The sequence below is a fragment of the Pagrus pagrus genome (assembly GCF_965226575.1).
Source record: "Pagrus pagrus genome assembly, chromosome: 9".
In the NCBI taxonomy this organism is placed as follows: domain Eukaryota; kingdom Metazoa; phylum Chordata; class Actinopteri; order Spariformes; family Sparidae; genus Pagrus; species Pagrus pagrus.
Genome location: NC_140193.1, coordinates 11,795,568 through 11,810,937, shown reverse-complemented (window position 1 = coordinate 11,810,937; position 15,370 = coordinate 11,795,568). Strand labels below are relative to the sequence as shown.

Sequence of the window (15,370 nt, the reverse complement as noted above, 5' to 3'; positions counted from 1 at the left end):
TAATCACGCACATGCAAGCACACTCACTGTGGCTATATGTGGAGGAAAGCGCAGACTAGACGCAAGGCAACAAAACTATGTGTATAAACAGAACAGAGTCAGTTCACTTGTCTTGTAAATACCAAGAAAAACACATAGCGCGCAGTTAATCCGTACCTGAAAATGAGACGGCTGCAACTTTTAAGAGCTGCAATTTACTATTCAAACAACCAAAGGCACACATTTATCCATCAGACTGTGGTAAACAGAGTGATGGGTAAAGAGATGGCAGTTTCAAATGCTCTTGTTTCATCTGATTGTGCTTTTAAGCCGAGCTCTCGGTGTGAGTGCAGCAGTGAGTCGCCCCCAGACAGCAACACTGAAGGGAGCGTTTTGATGAAAGATAGTGACTGACTTGCACATGTTTACAAGACACAATGGGCCTCGTGCAAGAAGCGAAAGACGAACACATTTTCTCTTATTTTTCTTTGTATCCTCGATTTTCTCTTATTTTGTTAGCACCAATTGATTTCTGGGATTCAACAATGTTTTCTTATTTTTTCTCAAAAAAGTAAAAGAAAATATGAAAGACATTTAAGCGAATGTTGCTGCATGAGGCCACTTGTTCTTGTCTGTGTCTCGGGGATGCCTGTCGTCACAGGGATGTGCCTGATGTCAATCAAACTGTGCACACTTAAAGTGCAGGTAAAGTAAAATGGAGGTTAACTTGTGACAGGACTGAGACCGACTATGATAGAAATTACCAGAAAAAAAAGGACAAGCAGCTTCAACAAAGACTCCTAACAGCAGCTTAAATAACTACCATTTACCACACTGTGCAGCACTCTCAATCATACAAGTCAGCGGGCTGTGGTAGTAAGCTGGCAGGAACATTTTTCCAGACTTTGGAGAAAAACATGTCATGCGTTTGTTCAAAAGCAGCGTGCTACTGACTCAACAGGAAGGCTAAAAATATGTTGGAAGCAAAAGAGTGGAATAGAAATGTTTTCTTTTAGTTAATTAGATATAATATCAAAATTCCTCCCACATTTACATACTTATTGAACCACATTTGGTTTGTTGGGAACGGGTCACCCAAATGAGGAAAAGTGGTAAAGGTGAGAAGGCTCCCAAGCTGGTGACCGCTTTTCAAATGTGAATCCGATGGATAGTTTTAAGGAGATCTTAGGACATTTTCCAGCTGTGTTTGTGGTAAAAAAAACCTGGATATTTTTGACAGGAAATGCGAACATCTCCATCTGCGTTTGAAGGGACAAAACTTGGTGTTTGTGACAAGACCTTGGGACATCGCCAGCTGTGTTTGTGGTGATCAAAACACATATTTTTAGCCAAAACATGATCTTTTCCTAACCTTAACCAGGTGATTCTTGTGCCTGAACCTAACCATAGCCATAAGCACAGCGTTGTCACGGCATAATATAGAAAACTGAACGTAAGGAAAGGTTGCAACATAAAGAAAAGTTTTAACATATCCGTGGTTTGTAGAAACAGACATGTCCAACATTTAGTCGGGTGACTGAGTTGCAGAAATTCCTACGTGGGAAATGCCCAATGTATATAGCAGGAATGCAAAGAAGTAGAGCTTTTAAATACCGGTCCAGTTGTTGTATATACTTTATCAAACAACATCTGTATTTAACACTCACTTGAAAACTGGATATTTCTGACCAGTATACACTAACCTCTGAATACTTTTCCCCTCTAAAACCAGATTTAAAAGTGGAACCTGACCCATGTGGGTAAAAAAAAAGCTTAACCAGTGCTATCAGTAACTGTTGCAGGGAAATGTGATCTATAACCCCATAATCCTACTTACTTTTGGTGACCACGCCCTCCAGCCTGATTATGTTGGGGTGGTCAAACTGGCCCATGATTGACGCCTCGCGCAGGAAGTCCCGCCTCTGTCGCTCCACATATCCGCCTTTCAGTGTCTTTATCGCCACGGCGATCTCTTTCTTCCCCGGTGTTCTCAGGCGGCCGCTGCACACCTCGCCAAACTCACCTAAATCACACACACCAACCGGCCACACACACACAAACGATAACAGTAAGGAGTCTATCATCAGACATCAGCATGCAGCTGCTAATCCACCTGGGGGCAGTGTTGCAGTTCCCATCTCCACTACAGCATTAGCGCCTCCTCTCTGATTAGTTAAACTTCATGAAATTCTCTCTTTCACCTTCTATAAAAAGCCTTGAATCTATTCTTACATGTTCTTTTGTTCTCTAAACCTGTTAAGGCTTTAATATTCCCACAGCCTGAGTGGAGAAAATGACAGTGAGACACCAGGAAATGGAAATGGGCGTCCTCTTTAGCATGTACAATGGAGACGAGGGAGTTCACGGCAATTGTGTGGAATGAAAATAGATAATCTCCTACAGCACATTTAAAGGTATTGTTATCCTAACCAACATGAGATTATCCTCCTCCGCCCACGAATCAGTGAGGCACAAGTGGATGAGTGTGTGCGCAGGCCTGTGTGTGTGTGCGTACCTGCTCCGATCACCCTCTCGATGCGGATCCTGGACGGGTCGATCTCCTTGGTGAACTCGTGGACGGCCTGTGTGGGGTCTTCATACGTATCAGGGTCCACGTAGGTCTTTATTCCTGGGAAAGGGACTGTGGGGGCAGAGAGAGGGATGACAATGAACAAGGATTATGTTAATTTTTTAATATATATGTTTTGATGAGGCTGGAAGACAAAATTAGCCTGAAGCCTTCCATAATTTTGTAAATTCAAATTCAACACTGTATAAACACTTCCCCCAACCTGGATAAGTTGTAACACCACAGCAGAACATCCTCTAGACTAAAGGCCTAGGAGAAAAGCTAAAACATAAAGCTAAAAGTGAATTGATAAATGTTTAATGCCCCTCCATATGGAGGCAGTAGTACAAATGCAAACTTGACCCAAGACACTGAAAAATGAAGGGACTGAGTCTTTTGGCAATGAGCCCAGTTTCATTCTTTGACTTTTATACTGTCATACTGGTCTCCCCCTCCCTGTGTCCTGTCTATATTGACACCAACATATTCTCACTCTCAACTCTTCAAAATGACAACTTGTTCAGTGTCATTAAGCATCATTTATTGGACATGAAGGGACATCAAGTTAGGCCCAAAAACTACTTTCAAAGTCTGGTTTGATTTTCAAAAACAGCTTCCTAACAAACTTTGACATATTATGACATCTCATGACTTTATTAACACAGTTTGGTTAGGTTTAGCCAAAATCACTACTTGGTTAGGTTCAGGCAACAAAACTACTTGGTTAGGTTCAGGCAACAAAACTACTTGGTTAGGGTTAGTCCCAGAATTTCCTGGTTAAAGTACAAAAAGTACCTGGTTAGGTTTATGAAAACAACTTGCTTTGTATTAAAATAAAATTCAGTCAAGTCCGTTAAGTAACTTGCATTACATAAATTACACAAGTTAATTTACTTACATAATGTAACTTAATAACAATTCAATGTTGACACGCAGGACGTGAACCCACCCGACCACGCCCCAACTCAGACTTCTCTTACTCTTTATATTACAACCATTAAAGCAGGCTTTCAGACTTAACTCTAGATAGGTAACTACAGAGTCAAACTAGAAGTGGTGGACAAATGACCAGACTGCTGTATTTGATGCGCTGGGAGTGAGAACGTGCTGTTGAATGTGTATTTCTTTTCATACTGTATCAACAATCATCGTGCATTATATATAAGATCTGGTCACTCCTTAGACAAATGGAGAAACATTTCCCTTCTGCTATTGATTATGAGCTGGGAGGCAGCTAGAGTTACCCTGTCTGATGTTCATTATCTGCTCTCAAAGCACACGAGCAAAACACACAAACTGATAGCTTCTTCCTCGTCTGTCTTTTCCTGAGAAGCAGCGGGGTCGCACACAGAGTCTTTAAGCCAGGGCGAGGTTTTTGTCCTCGCTTTAAGCGAGCATCCACCCGGTCGAAGTGTCCTTGAGCAAGTCAGTGAATCTTTTAACAGACTGCTGCTTGTCTGGCTCTTGACCCTGACCTCCCAGTGGAGGGAGGCCTATTGACGAAAGCTGTGTTTCTCCTTCAGGGATCGATACAGTACCACAAAACAAAAAAACAACAAATCAGTTGTCTCGGACGCCTGAACTGACACCAGAAAAACCCTGAGGAGGCTGCCATTGAAAAGCTTCTGCTCAACGCCTCGCTCAAGGCTGAAACCTGAGACACGACACAGGAGATAAAACTTGAGGAGTGTACACACACACACACACACACACACACACACACACACACACACACACACTTCCTCATAAAGTGTGTGTGAAATATTGAAATTCAGTACTTTGTGACAGCTTGTTAGCAAACCTTCAAACACTAATTTGATGTCTTTTTCTTCACTTACTTTTCGCTATCTGTTTCTGGCTTTTGAGCTCTAATCCAGCAACTTTCCTCCTAAAGCCGCCTCATTTCTCTTTGTCCTCTCCTCCCTTCCTTGCCTTTCAACCTTGTTGCCCTCATCTTCGCTTCTCTCTCCTCTCGTAGTTTCCCCTTGTCTTGCCCCAATCTTCGTCTTTCTGCTCGCTTTTAAACGTCTTCTCTTTTTTTTTGCACTTTACAGCTCTCGTTTCAATTTGAGTTTTTTGGTGTCAGGAATGAAAAGTTGGGAATTAAAAGACAAAAGACAGGCAAACGAGACAGAAGGTACAGAGGGTGCAGAAGCAGACAGCTCAGGGATGCAACAACCAGATTAATAGAAAAACAAATCACACGAAGAGCATGAAACGAAACCTGAGAGGAGGTGAGGAGGAGGTCTTGATATAAGAGAGACGGAGAGATGAAGGAGGATGTTGGCTGAAACTTTTTTGACGTCTTAATTCCTGAATCTATAAATACCACATTAGCTTTTTCTTTTCTTGCAAGCATTTTCGAAAATAGAAAATCAATGTTTTTTGCTTTCTGTAAAAGCCTGTGGTGAGGACTGTCATTCCCGTGCAAAATTCAAATATACACAAGCACAGAAACACATGGGAAATGATCCGTACAGCAGTGCACTGTGCACGCTGAATGCAAAGAGAAGAGCGGCCCGCTAGCTGCTAACGGTGGCTCGTACAGTCTCTCTCTCCCCGTTTCCTCCCTGCATGTTGGCAAAGAAACGCCACACAATAAAAACCTGGCGCTTTCTCACCAAATGGTTGGGCGTTCTGGCAAAAAAGTGATTTTCCAACATTAACATTGTGCAACGTGCCAAACAGATTTCACATGTCTATTAAAATATCAAATTTTGTCTTGCGCAGACTCCCCCTGCCATCATTACCACAAATAAGGGATTTAATTATTCTTGACTCAATCTTTCTGCGATATCAATACAAAAATTAGGGTCAGAGTGAGAGAAAAATTAAAAACAACAACAAATAAGAAGATTGATTTACCATGTCCATTCTGATAATTGGTCCTCCTTTTCTCTTCTGAGGTCATCTTGGCCTTAAAGTACCACTGACACCTGGAAACACACATTGACAGAAAGAGGTCAATAGAAGGAAAAATGTTATATACTGTAAAAAAACTAAACTAAACATGTATGTTGTTCATAAACATAATACATACATTTCCATAGTTTATAAACATTCAGCACGTCTCTCTTTCTGCACAGTTACCTCTCTTACATCCATTCATGTTGAAACAGCGTATATTCATTGTGCAGTCCCTACTACGTCGCTTCTGACTGTGATATTCAATGTAGACCCTGTCATGCCGTCCCTAGTAAGTGCACCTGGCTACTGCGATGTCATTCAGTAACACATTGGATTCGATTGTATCGATTGGTTACATAATTAATGACAAGCTTCCTCCACACGCAGCTCACTTGCTGTTGTGAAAAGGGAAACTGAAAATCCAAAATGCAATGTGGGTTTAAAACATACCGCTGATAAAGAAAGTAAACAGAGCAGACACATACTGGGAGAGAGGCGTGGCAGGCAAGTGCGTGTGTCTTAAGGTGGACAGTTAAAGTAACACTATGTCAGCAAACGTTTGCAGCGATTCTGAAAGAGATTTTTGCGGCTCGTTCTCAGGCTGTCAAATAACACTGCCGCCACCACCACCTGCCACAGGTGCACTGTGGGAAACACTGGTTTCTTACCTCACTGTAAAGTATGTGCAGTATCCTGGTTGTTTTTGTCCAGTTTATTTAATCTTGTTAAATTTACCTTAACATAATTTTGCAGTGCAATGAAAACTAATATGTCTTATATCTCATAAAGTGTAGAAACAACTCCAAAAACATGTTTCAAAAACATTTAATAAACAATTTCTTCTTTCAAAGTTTAGGTTTAGTTTGTTCCCACAGTGCCTTCAGCAGACTATTCTTGGCGTAAACGTGGTATAGACATCTAACAGCTAATTACCCCATTAATCACTACTGATCCACGTGTTTAACTGTTATCTTTAAGTTGGGAACAGGCTGTGATATTTGTTCCTTGTTTTAAACATCTTCCCATTCAATTATTTGTAATTAAAGAATGTTCAGAAAATGTTAAATCCTGGTCCAATTAAGACGACCTCGATCCAGTAGCCCAAATTCCAGCATCTTGTACAAACAGCTTGTCATGGCAATGATACAGGTCATAAAGTTCTGTTGAATGTGACGTTCCTGCAGGAAAAGCAGGTTAAGTAAAGACCCTGATTTGTGAGCTGACTTGCATTTGGCCTTTTTGACCAGAAGCTTTTGCAGTGAAGATGTGAAATCAAAAAAATTCTTCCCTGAAAAACCTTTTGCAACTTGTGTTTTCACACCATCGCGCCACGCAGACACACTGTCACAAACACCCCTGCTGAGAGAACGTGGCAACCTCACACCAAAATCACACTAAATGGAGAAACGAAGGCAACTAACTTTCACACTTTACCAGCTGAATGTGATAGCAATTAAAAAAAGTTCCTATCAGTGTAGTAGGAGAGGTTGCTGAGGGGTGTGGAAAAATGCAGGAAAAAAGGGAAGAGAGCGAGACGTGCAGTAGATATTCTTTCATAAAAACAAAGATCGATATCGGCAGCTCATGACACGTTCTGATCACAAACCATGACATAGAAGAGAACAAAAACTGCAAGGTTGATTGGAAGGAAGCCTTGGAAGAGGTAAAGTAACGAAGACGGCGGCGACGTGATTTGGTGAAATGTGCAGAAAAGAAACTCAGCTCAGACGCACTTTCACTGAGACAAAAACACACTTCTAAAGAGGGAGAAGTCAACTCGCATCCACTAATGCAAAATCTCCCTCGTCCTTCAGCGTGTGTGTATTTGTGTGTGTTTGTGAGAGAGTTTATCTGGGCACGGAGAGACCGAGAGACAGCCAACGACTGATAAAACAGCCGCTGCCAGGAAAGTCTGAAAAGCGGAGAGATTAGATGACAGCATCTGCAAAAGACCACAGAAGAATTTATCCAAATAGATGCCAAGATGTCTAAAAAAGCGAGGAAAACACACACGCAGCCCCCCGTCAGAGTCACACAGCAGCCACACATCAGTACTACAACTGCATGTGATACATAACATATAAAGAAGAAGCGTAACTACAATGCGTCTGCAGAGCTGAAGTGAAGAAAAATGTAAAATGAGCAGAAAATGTAAAGTAAAAGTATTTCAGTTTATTTCTGGAAATCCTGGAATCACATTGTAGAAAACCACCCCGTATTAATAACCCATTTACTACAGAGACACTCGTCATGTCAAGTCCTGTCATTATTCATTCATTACTATTTAATTTCATTAATATTTAATGCGTGTCCTACTCTGCTTCCAATATTGAGCCCATTTCCTTAAACTTCGTTTTCCTCCTCCACACAATGATTCAACAAAAACCCACAATATCACTGTGATAGTTGAAACAAGCTAACGTTGACCTCTCAGGACACAGGACAGCCTCCCACGTCACGCACTTTTCTTTCTTACATACTGTATATAACCTTTTTGTTTTCTTTCTGTCTGCTCTTAGACGTTATGTTATAATCACTGTCTGTTTTATTGTTAGTTTATGTCTTTCTTGTGTTGTATCATGTGTTTTATTTCTCAACAGCCTAACCAGGGACGAGGACTGCAAATATACAGTGCATCGGTTGCATTTTAATTAGATGTAACAACGCCTACATGTGTTGTCCCTGTCAAATACACTGATGTATTAATAACGCCGTATTAACTGAGCCTTGTACTACTTAGAGAGCTCAGAATAGTGTTAAACATTGGTCACTGTGAGTGAGTGAACCAATGTTGTCATGCTCTCAAATACAGTGTAAAGCCACTATAAACTGCATATTATATATTATTATAATATTATCATATTTCTCATATCATCACCAGACACAGAAAATATATACAATTCAGCAACATGAGAAAGTTTAGTTGTCATTAAAGTATCCTTTGATTTGACTTTATTGTTGTTTTATTATCCATTATACATTTTAATTTTATTTATGGTAAAACGATAGTAGGGAGTCATTGCAAAGAGAATGAGTTACATGAAACACACAAATCCCATGTCAGGACCGTCTGAGCTACTTTCATGAAGTTTCTACTGACTGAATATTTCCTTCTCTACATTCACATCTCTGGGATTCGGTTGCTGCAAAATAAACTGGTCCATTAGCAGACCTTGCTTATTCAAATTATTTCAAAAGCATGAAGCTTTAAAGACAACAACAACAACCACAACAACAATACAGCCATTAAAGCATCGGGTAAATCATAATTTAGACCTGTGCTCTGTTATTTTCACAGTTTTAATTGCTCGGTGACATTAGAATATCGTTGTTAATATCGAGGCATAATTTGAAAAAGGGTCAAGAAACACAAAACAAGACTGAAACCTTCTAACAATTTCAAAAATTGAGGTTTTCACAGTTCCACAAGGACGAACACTGAAGTACGGCTTTAATCAAAGTTTTTAATTCTGCTCCAACTCCAACGAGAGCGAACCCTCAGAGAATTCATACAATAATTTGGGTGATCTTACCCTTTAAGACAAACATCAAGCCTTGAGTTCAAGTAATTGCTTTTGTTGTCATGCTCAGTAGTGGCTTCATTCAAACATGACTGTTACGAAATGGACCTATAATGCTCACGAGGTGGGACGGCTGGAGAAGAGCAGCGAGATGGAAAATAAAAATACGAAGGGGGGAAGGTGGTCTGGGCTCTCTCACAGGCTGCTCCACTGATTAATTTTAAAGATGCTTTTGCAGTGGAGGTAAATTAATCACTGTGAGCACGAGGGGCGCTCGCTCTCACTTCTCAAGAGTGGATCCCCTCATAGATGTACTCACATTTCATCATTTATTAGATAGACTCTAGAAATGCTGCTGCTTGTCTCCTAATCAGTCCCACTGCAGGCGCAAAGATGCTTAAAAATGATAAAGCTGGAGGTTGTGACCTGTTTGCTCACATGCTGCCGCAGCTGTAAATTTTGTTGTGGATAATAATGCTGTTGGCAGCGCTGGCATGCATGAAAGCTGATGATTTTGGACGGCTGACGGGCTTTTCCCCCTTACTGGGAAACAAACAAAGACAAAACACGTTACTTTAGACTGATTGGACGCGTTGAGAACTTCCTCGACCTCTCAAAAGCTGCTCAGTCTACGAAAACATCTTTCAGAGCCGTGGTAAGGGGCCAATGTTCAGAGGAAAACCTCAGAGAAGATTAAAGTTGTAAATTTATGATAAATAAATGATATTTTCTGAGATTAAAGTAGTAATTTTTACAGATTTACGAGAGAAAACCTCAAACATTCTCCAAGAATATAAAGTCATAAATGTGCCCTAAAAACTCATCATTCACATTATTTTGGGTTAGGGTTACATTAAAAAGATTTATGTGCAAGAAATGTGATAATTTATTGATCAAATTATTATTACGCTCTCAGGAAGGTGAAACAGAACATGCTTTTAATATGATTATTTGCTTACACTCGTGTTTCTGTGGCCTTTTAATCCATTTAATCCAGAATTTAGTGGTATTGGAGATTGGCACCACGTCTTTTACTGAAAAGTGTTTAATTTTAGAGTGTTTATTCAATTAAGAGGCAGACGTGTAAAGTTTGACATCACATTGACGTGACAAAGTGCACGTCTGATAGAAACTTTAAAGGAGTTGCAGCAAGAAGCAGAGCAGAGCCCAGAGACCTGACCCAAACCCCCCGCAGAGACAGAGACAAAAATCCCTTACAGTCACACTGTCACTTCAGAGGAGAGTCCTCTCTTCACTGTCACTGCTGCAGACAAGTCCACCTCTCCCCCAGCCCTGCGCCTCCACACCACTGTGCTCCACATGAGAGATGCTATCTCCCTCCTGGAGATGAAGCTGGTGGAGCTGAGGGACAGAGGTCTGCATCTTGGCCCGAGTCCCACCGGATGTGATGGTGCTGACATATTTCACCACTGGTGTGGTTCTGTGCGACGGCGCCATCAACGGCCGACACCATACAGTGTTTGCATTTTCTTTGCATTTCAGATGTTTCCAATTTGTGTGCGCGCATTTGGGTTAATGTTAATTGGTCGTAAGCTTGTCAGTAGTGTGGAACTGTTAATATATTGTACCTTGTTTTCTGTCTCCACATGCTGCGGCTGAGTCATCTGCCCAGAGGGGGAGCTGGAGTGTGAGGCAGCCTTTTTGTGCTGAGCAGCAGGAAGTGTGAAGAGCCAACTCCAGTTTCTGGGCAGGGGACCGCTAAGATACAAAACACTTGAAGAATGGCAGCATGTGGACATTTTGTTGGGTTGTTGGTGGGACTATTATTTTCACTGTTTACAGTTTCAATTGTTAACCTGTATTTTGTTATTGTAAGTTGTTGGGCTTATTTAGGGTATTTTTAATTGTATCGCTAGGCTAGCCTGTGTGTAGAAAGACCCTTATTTAAGTTAATGTGCTCAATTTAATTTGATTACCACTTTTTCCTTTCGATGACCACTATGTTTTAAGGGAGGCATATTTTGCTCATTTTCATAATTCAATTTTTTATTACGACTAGAATAGGTTTACTTTTTTTAATGACCAAAACATCAAATCAGTTTTTCCTCTCTGTCTGAAACGCCCTTATTTAGCTCCTGTCTCTTTAAGCCCCCCCCCTCCTGAATACCCAGTCTGCTCTCATTGGTCAGCTCACACACGCCTGAACCAGCACGGTTAGCAACAACAGAGCAGCTGTGCTAAATCAATTCCTCCATGCCAGACTAGCTGCTGGGCATAAATTATACAAATGTGTGACTCTGTGATGTAGTGTGATGTCACAAAGTCACGGAATTAAAGGCGGGACTACTGACGAGGCGTTTCAGGAGCGGTGCTTTCTGTGGGAGAGAGGAGCTTCTGTTGGTGTGGACTTTGACCTTTTTAACTTTCAAGTTCTTTAAACTGCACAAGAACATATAAAACACTGAAGGAAAGGAGAAAACTTGATTCTTTTATCAATATATTTCCTCTGTCTCAGAATTTGATTTGATAAAAGTTTGCTCCCTAACTGCTCCAACAGACAAAAACAACCTCCCCTGATTAGTAGAGAATACTTTTGGCAAAACAAAGTGGCTGAACGACGCGATAACGCAGGCCGCATTTGAACAAGTTCAGTGAGAAAATGCCCACGCCGTACTTGTGGAGGAAGTGTGTGTGAGCGCCTCCTTGTTTGAGTGTGTGTGTGGGTTCATGTGATCACATGTGAGCCGCCTCCTCTTTGAAGATTTAACATAATCCGGGATGCCAGATTAGAGCTGGTGTCAGAGGGCTACGAGCCGCAGGTTGCCAGATTGGGCTGCAGCTAAGTGAAGTCTGTGGGATCATGGACACTGATAGACAGAACAGATAACATGGCGGGTAACACTGGCAGAGAGGACAAGAAGGGGATTTAGAAAGCTACTGTTGACCTCTGCTGATGGGGTCAAGCTGTTCATTAAAGAAATGGTGGCATGTGCCTTTATCAGCCTTTTCCAGTCCTATCCTCTGATCCCCTTTATCCGCCTATCCCTCTGTCTCACCGGCTTTCATGTTGAAAAGAGGCCACACACACTGACACAGACACACACAAAGACGTTGGGCTTCTTCCGCTGCTCTCTGGGCATTGTTACAGTGGGCTACATATTCACGAGCCGCTTTACACGCCCACGCAAAACATAAAAAACAACCATGCCGAGAGCCTTAATCAAAGCATCAGTGTAATTCAAACCACTCCTCTCTCGCCCTAACAGCCCTCACAGTCACCTCAACTCTCACTGCAGAGGCGACAGAGGGCGCAGAAGAAAGAAAAGATTCAAGTAATTTTGCAAGAAAATGATTAAAGAATTGCAGAAACTGACGGAGAATTCGAGGATACAGAGCACATGTGAAGTAAAACTCCTCAGCGGGGCTACATCTGTGCAAACATGACAGCTTTGGACGAGCACACACAAACATGCATGTAAACTCTCAGGGCAGCCCGGTGTTAAAACTCCTCGTGCGGCAGGTCCTGCACTTGTAAAACCTTACATCTGTGAGCGTGACCAAAAGCTTTCATCTTTCTCAGGCAGCTCGAGTACATTCAGAGCTTTTTTTCGAAACTGAAAGAGAGTGAAAATCCCTCCTACACGGGGCAAAGGGATCGCAGATATGCACTCTAACTACTGCTGTAAAGAAAAAAAAGGTCCTTCTTGTGCTTAAATGCAAAATGTCCAAAAGGGCTCTTGCCTCAGCACTCGCAACTGGTGAGTGTGTGTGGCAGATTTTTAAATAAAAATCTCGGAGCACCAACCCTCCTACACACACTGATCACATCAGAATAATAAAAAACGCTGCTCCTGTGGTGAATCTGCTTTTTTCAGTGTATTTATTAATTAAAAGGTGATGGACCCTGTGACATTTGACTTGTGCCGACAATATATGACTTCACTGGGATGTCCTGCACAAACTGATCTCATATCTGTGAAGATCGCAGCTCATTTGGGTAAATTCTCTGTCAGCTGAGACGGTTCAATACTAGATCTCGACTCCGATCAGACAGACTGAGGGCCAAATTTATGACTGACTTGCGCAGTATGTATTATTATCATTCTGGTGATCGCAATAAGGCATTTGTCTGTGATCACTAAGTTCATAAAAACTGAACGCAGCCTCTGAAGCTGACAGATGCAAGTTCGAAGACTGGTTACAGCTCTGACCAGGACTACGACTTTCAGGCACAACGAGGCATGGTGGGCAGAGACGGGAGAGGCACTAAGCGACAGGAACGAGAGAGTCAGGTGAAAAACGCGTAGCGCTGGAATATTTTTACATCTTACTCGGTGACTTGAGGATTTATTTAAACCAACCAGAGGTGATTGTGGAAAGACAAACCGAGACTGTTCTGGTGAGTTTTGAATGAAGCGTGTTTAACGATGAGTTGACGAGGCAATTAAGATCGTCTACGTTCTGTTTAGTAAAATAAAAGGTGTGAAAATATCTCCTTCCTCCACATTTCATGAGTTTATCTTGTTTACTTCTTGGGATTCAAAGTGGTATTCGGAGACAGGAGGAGTCGAGGCTAGCTTGTTAGCATGCTAACTTCGGTATATAACTGCTTCACGGCAAATAGACGTCTCTGACATTGCATCAACACTGTTGTTTCTTCACACTATGTGGATCATGTTAAAGTTCATTCATAAAATTATGGTTTAGCTTCCCAGTTGCTCCTTAGGTTTCAGTTTGGGCCCTCCGTGGGGAAAAGGTCTGGCCCCCTTGGTCAACATAATAGTTTGCAGACAGCTCTGTTTCTGTAGAATAAAGGTTAATTTGAGGTGCTCTTTCCCACCACAACTGTCCTTTGAAATACAATCACATTATTTCCACATGTCCTCAGAGGCTGAGACTATTATGCAAATCTGACCCTTGCAAACATTTGAACCCTGGTAATTTCAGCAGAATGTGCAATCAGCTGCAATTATCATATCCGCTCCTTTATTTGTGCAACGCTCCTTCAAATGCATAATGAGTTCACTGCCGATGTATGTCTCAGTGCATGTTCGATAAATATCACGCACAGTACTCCAAGTGTGTGATAATGTGTGTTGCTGACAGAAATAGCTTTGAAAGGACTGGAAGCACTATCACACGCTGCTGTTTACCACTTGCTCATCCCCACCTCTTCTCTCCCAGGGCTACACCTCTAAGTTATCAAACATGTCATATTAATCATGTCAAGCATATTCTTTTTAATCTTGTTTTATCAAAACGAAGCACTTGAAGCAACAGCAGCGTTGATCTGTTGTTGATTGGATTTATAGGCACTAATTGGGACCAACCACAACATCGCCGCATATCTTTAAAGCGCTTTTCGCAGCTATTTTCACAATGTAAGTCTTTGAGTGACAGCGTGGAAACAATATGACAATGTGTCACTTGTAGAGATGTACCTGATTATCACCTGTATGTTCAGCGATAAGTTATTGCAGTTTATATGAATCCATTTTCATCTAGTGCAGTTGGTGATTTACAGTAGCTCATGGTAGTAAGCTAACCGTACCATATTCAAAAACTAAATATGAGCTTCTGATATTGTCAATAGATGCTCTTGAATAGGATAAGTTAATTTGTTTCAATGTGTTGTCAGGAGTATTATTAACAGGGACATTATAGAGTGCAGAAGTCACACCCCTTCCGGTGGACCTCATTGGACCTTATTTTCAGGAAAAAATGTGTACAGTAGTCAATGACTATCTAATCCTGTGCCATGAATTACACGTATGATGTTTGTCAATGTAAAAGTGTTAGTAGTTGGCGGCCATGTTGGTGTTGGTGACATGTGTTGAGGGAGACGATGTAGTTCAATGAGCGGTTTCACACAAATTTAGATGCTATTTTACTTTACTTATTGAAAATGATCTTTTAAATGAACAAACAACATATGTGTAGTCCATGCCACAACTCAAAGAAATAAATCATTTGTCTTTCTCTGTTCACTACCATATTTTTTCTGTAATAAGGCCGCATGAGGTCCACTGGAAGGGGCGTGACTTCGTCGCTCTATTATTTACATTTAAACATGGCCCCTGTCAAACACTGTGAAATAAAAACACATAATACATTGTGGGTATGTTTGTGCATAATCGTCTTGTTTGGGCTGGATAGGCCAAAAGCAATGAATCAAAGATATTTACAATGGTATAACATTATTAGATTAAATAATCTAGTCCGCTCCAAAAGTGACTGGTCTGGCAGTAGAGTTGACAACTACACACAAAACATGAAACCACGTAACCAAACACCTTCGCACACACACTTATGTACTCAACATCTTAGTCAGTAAGCTCACACACAGATCTGACTGATGCTTTGTGAACACTACGAGTGACAGTCACAAAACAGCCGAGCGTTGCCAGCTACAGTACATTGTCGCTGAGTCACT

General features: G+C 41.4%; 1 protein-coding gene across 1 annotated transcript in view; it reads right to left on the bottom strand.

The window, feature by feature from the left end:
- Nucleotides 1-15,370, bottom strand: part of epha6 (eph receptor A6) — a 182,396-nt gene that overhangs the window by 15,657 nt on the left and 151,369 nt on the right. Inside the window, exons 9-11 of the mRNA XM_084361638.1 lie at nucleotides 5,414-5,484; nucleotides 2,495-2,620; nucleotides 1,817-2,002 (exon numbers count right to left, since the gene is read on the bottom strand). Coding sequence (XP_084217764.1) covers nucleotides 1,817-2,002; nucleotides 2,495-2,620; nucleotides 5,414-5,484 — 383 coding nt within the window. The remainder of the gene's footprint in view (nucleotides 1-1,816; nucleotides 2,003-2,494; nucleotides 2,621-5,413; nucleotides 5,485-15,370) is intronic.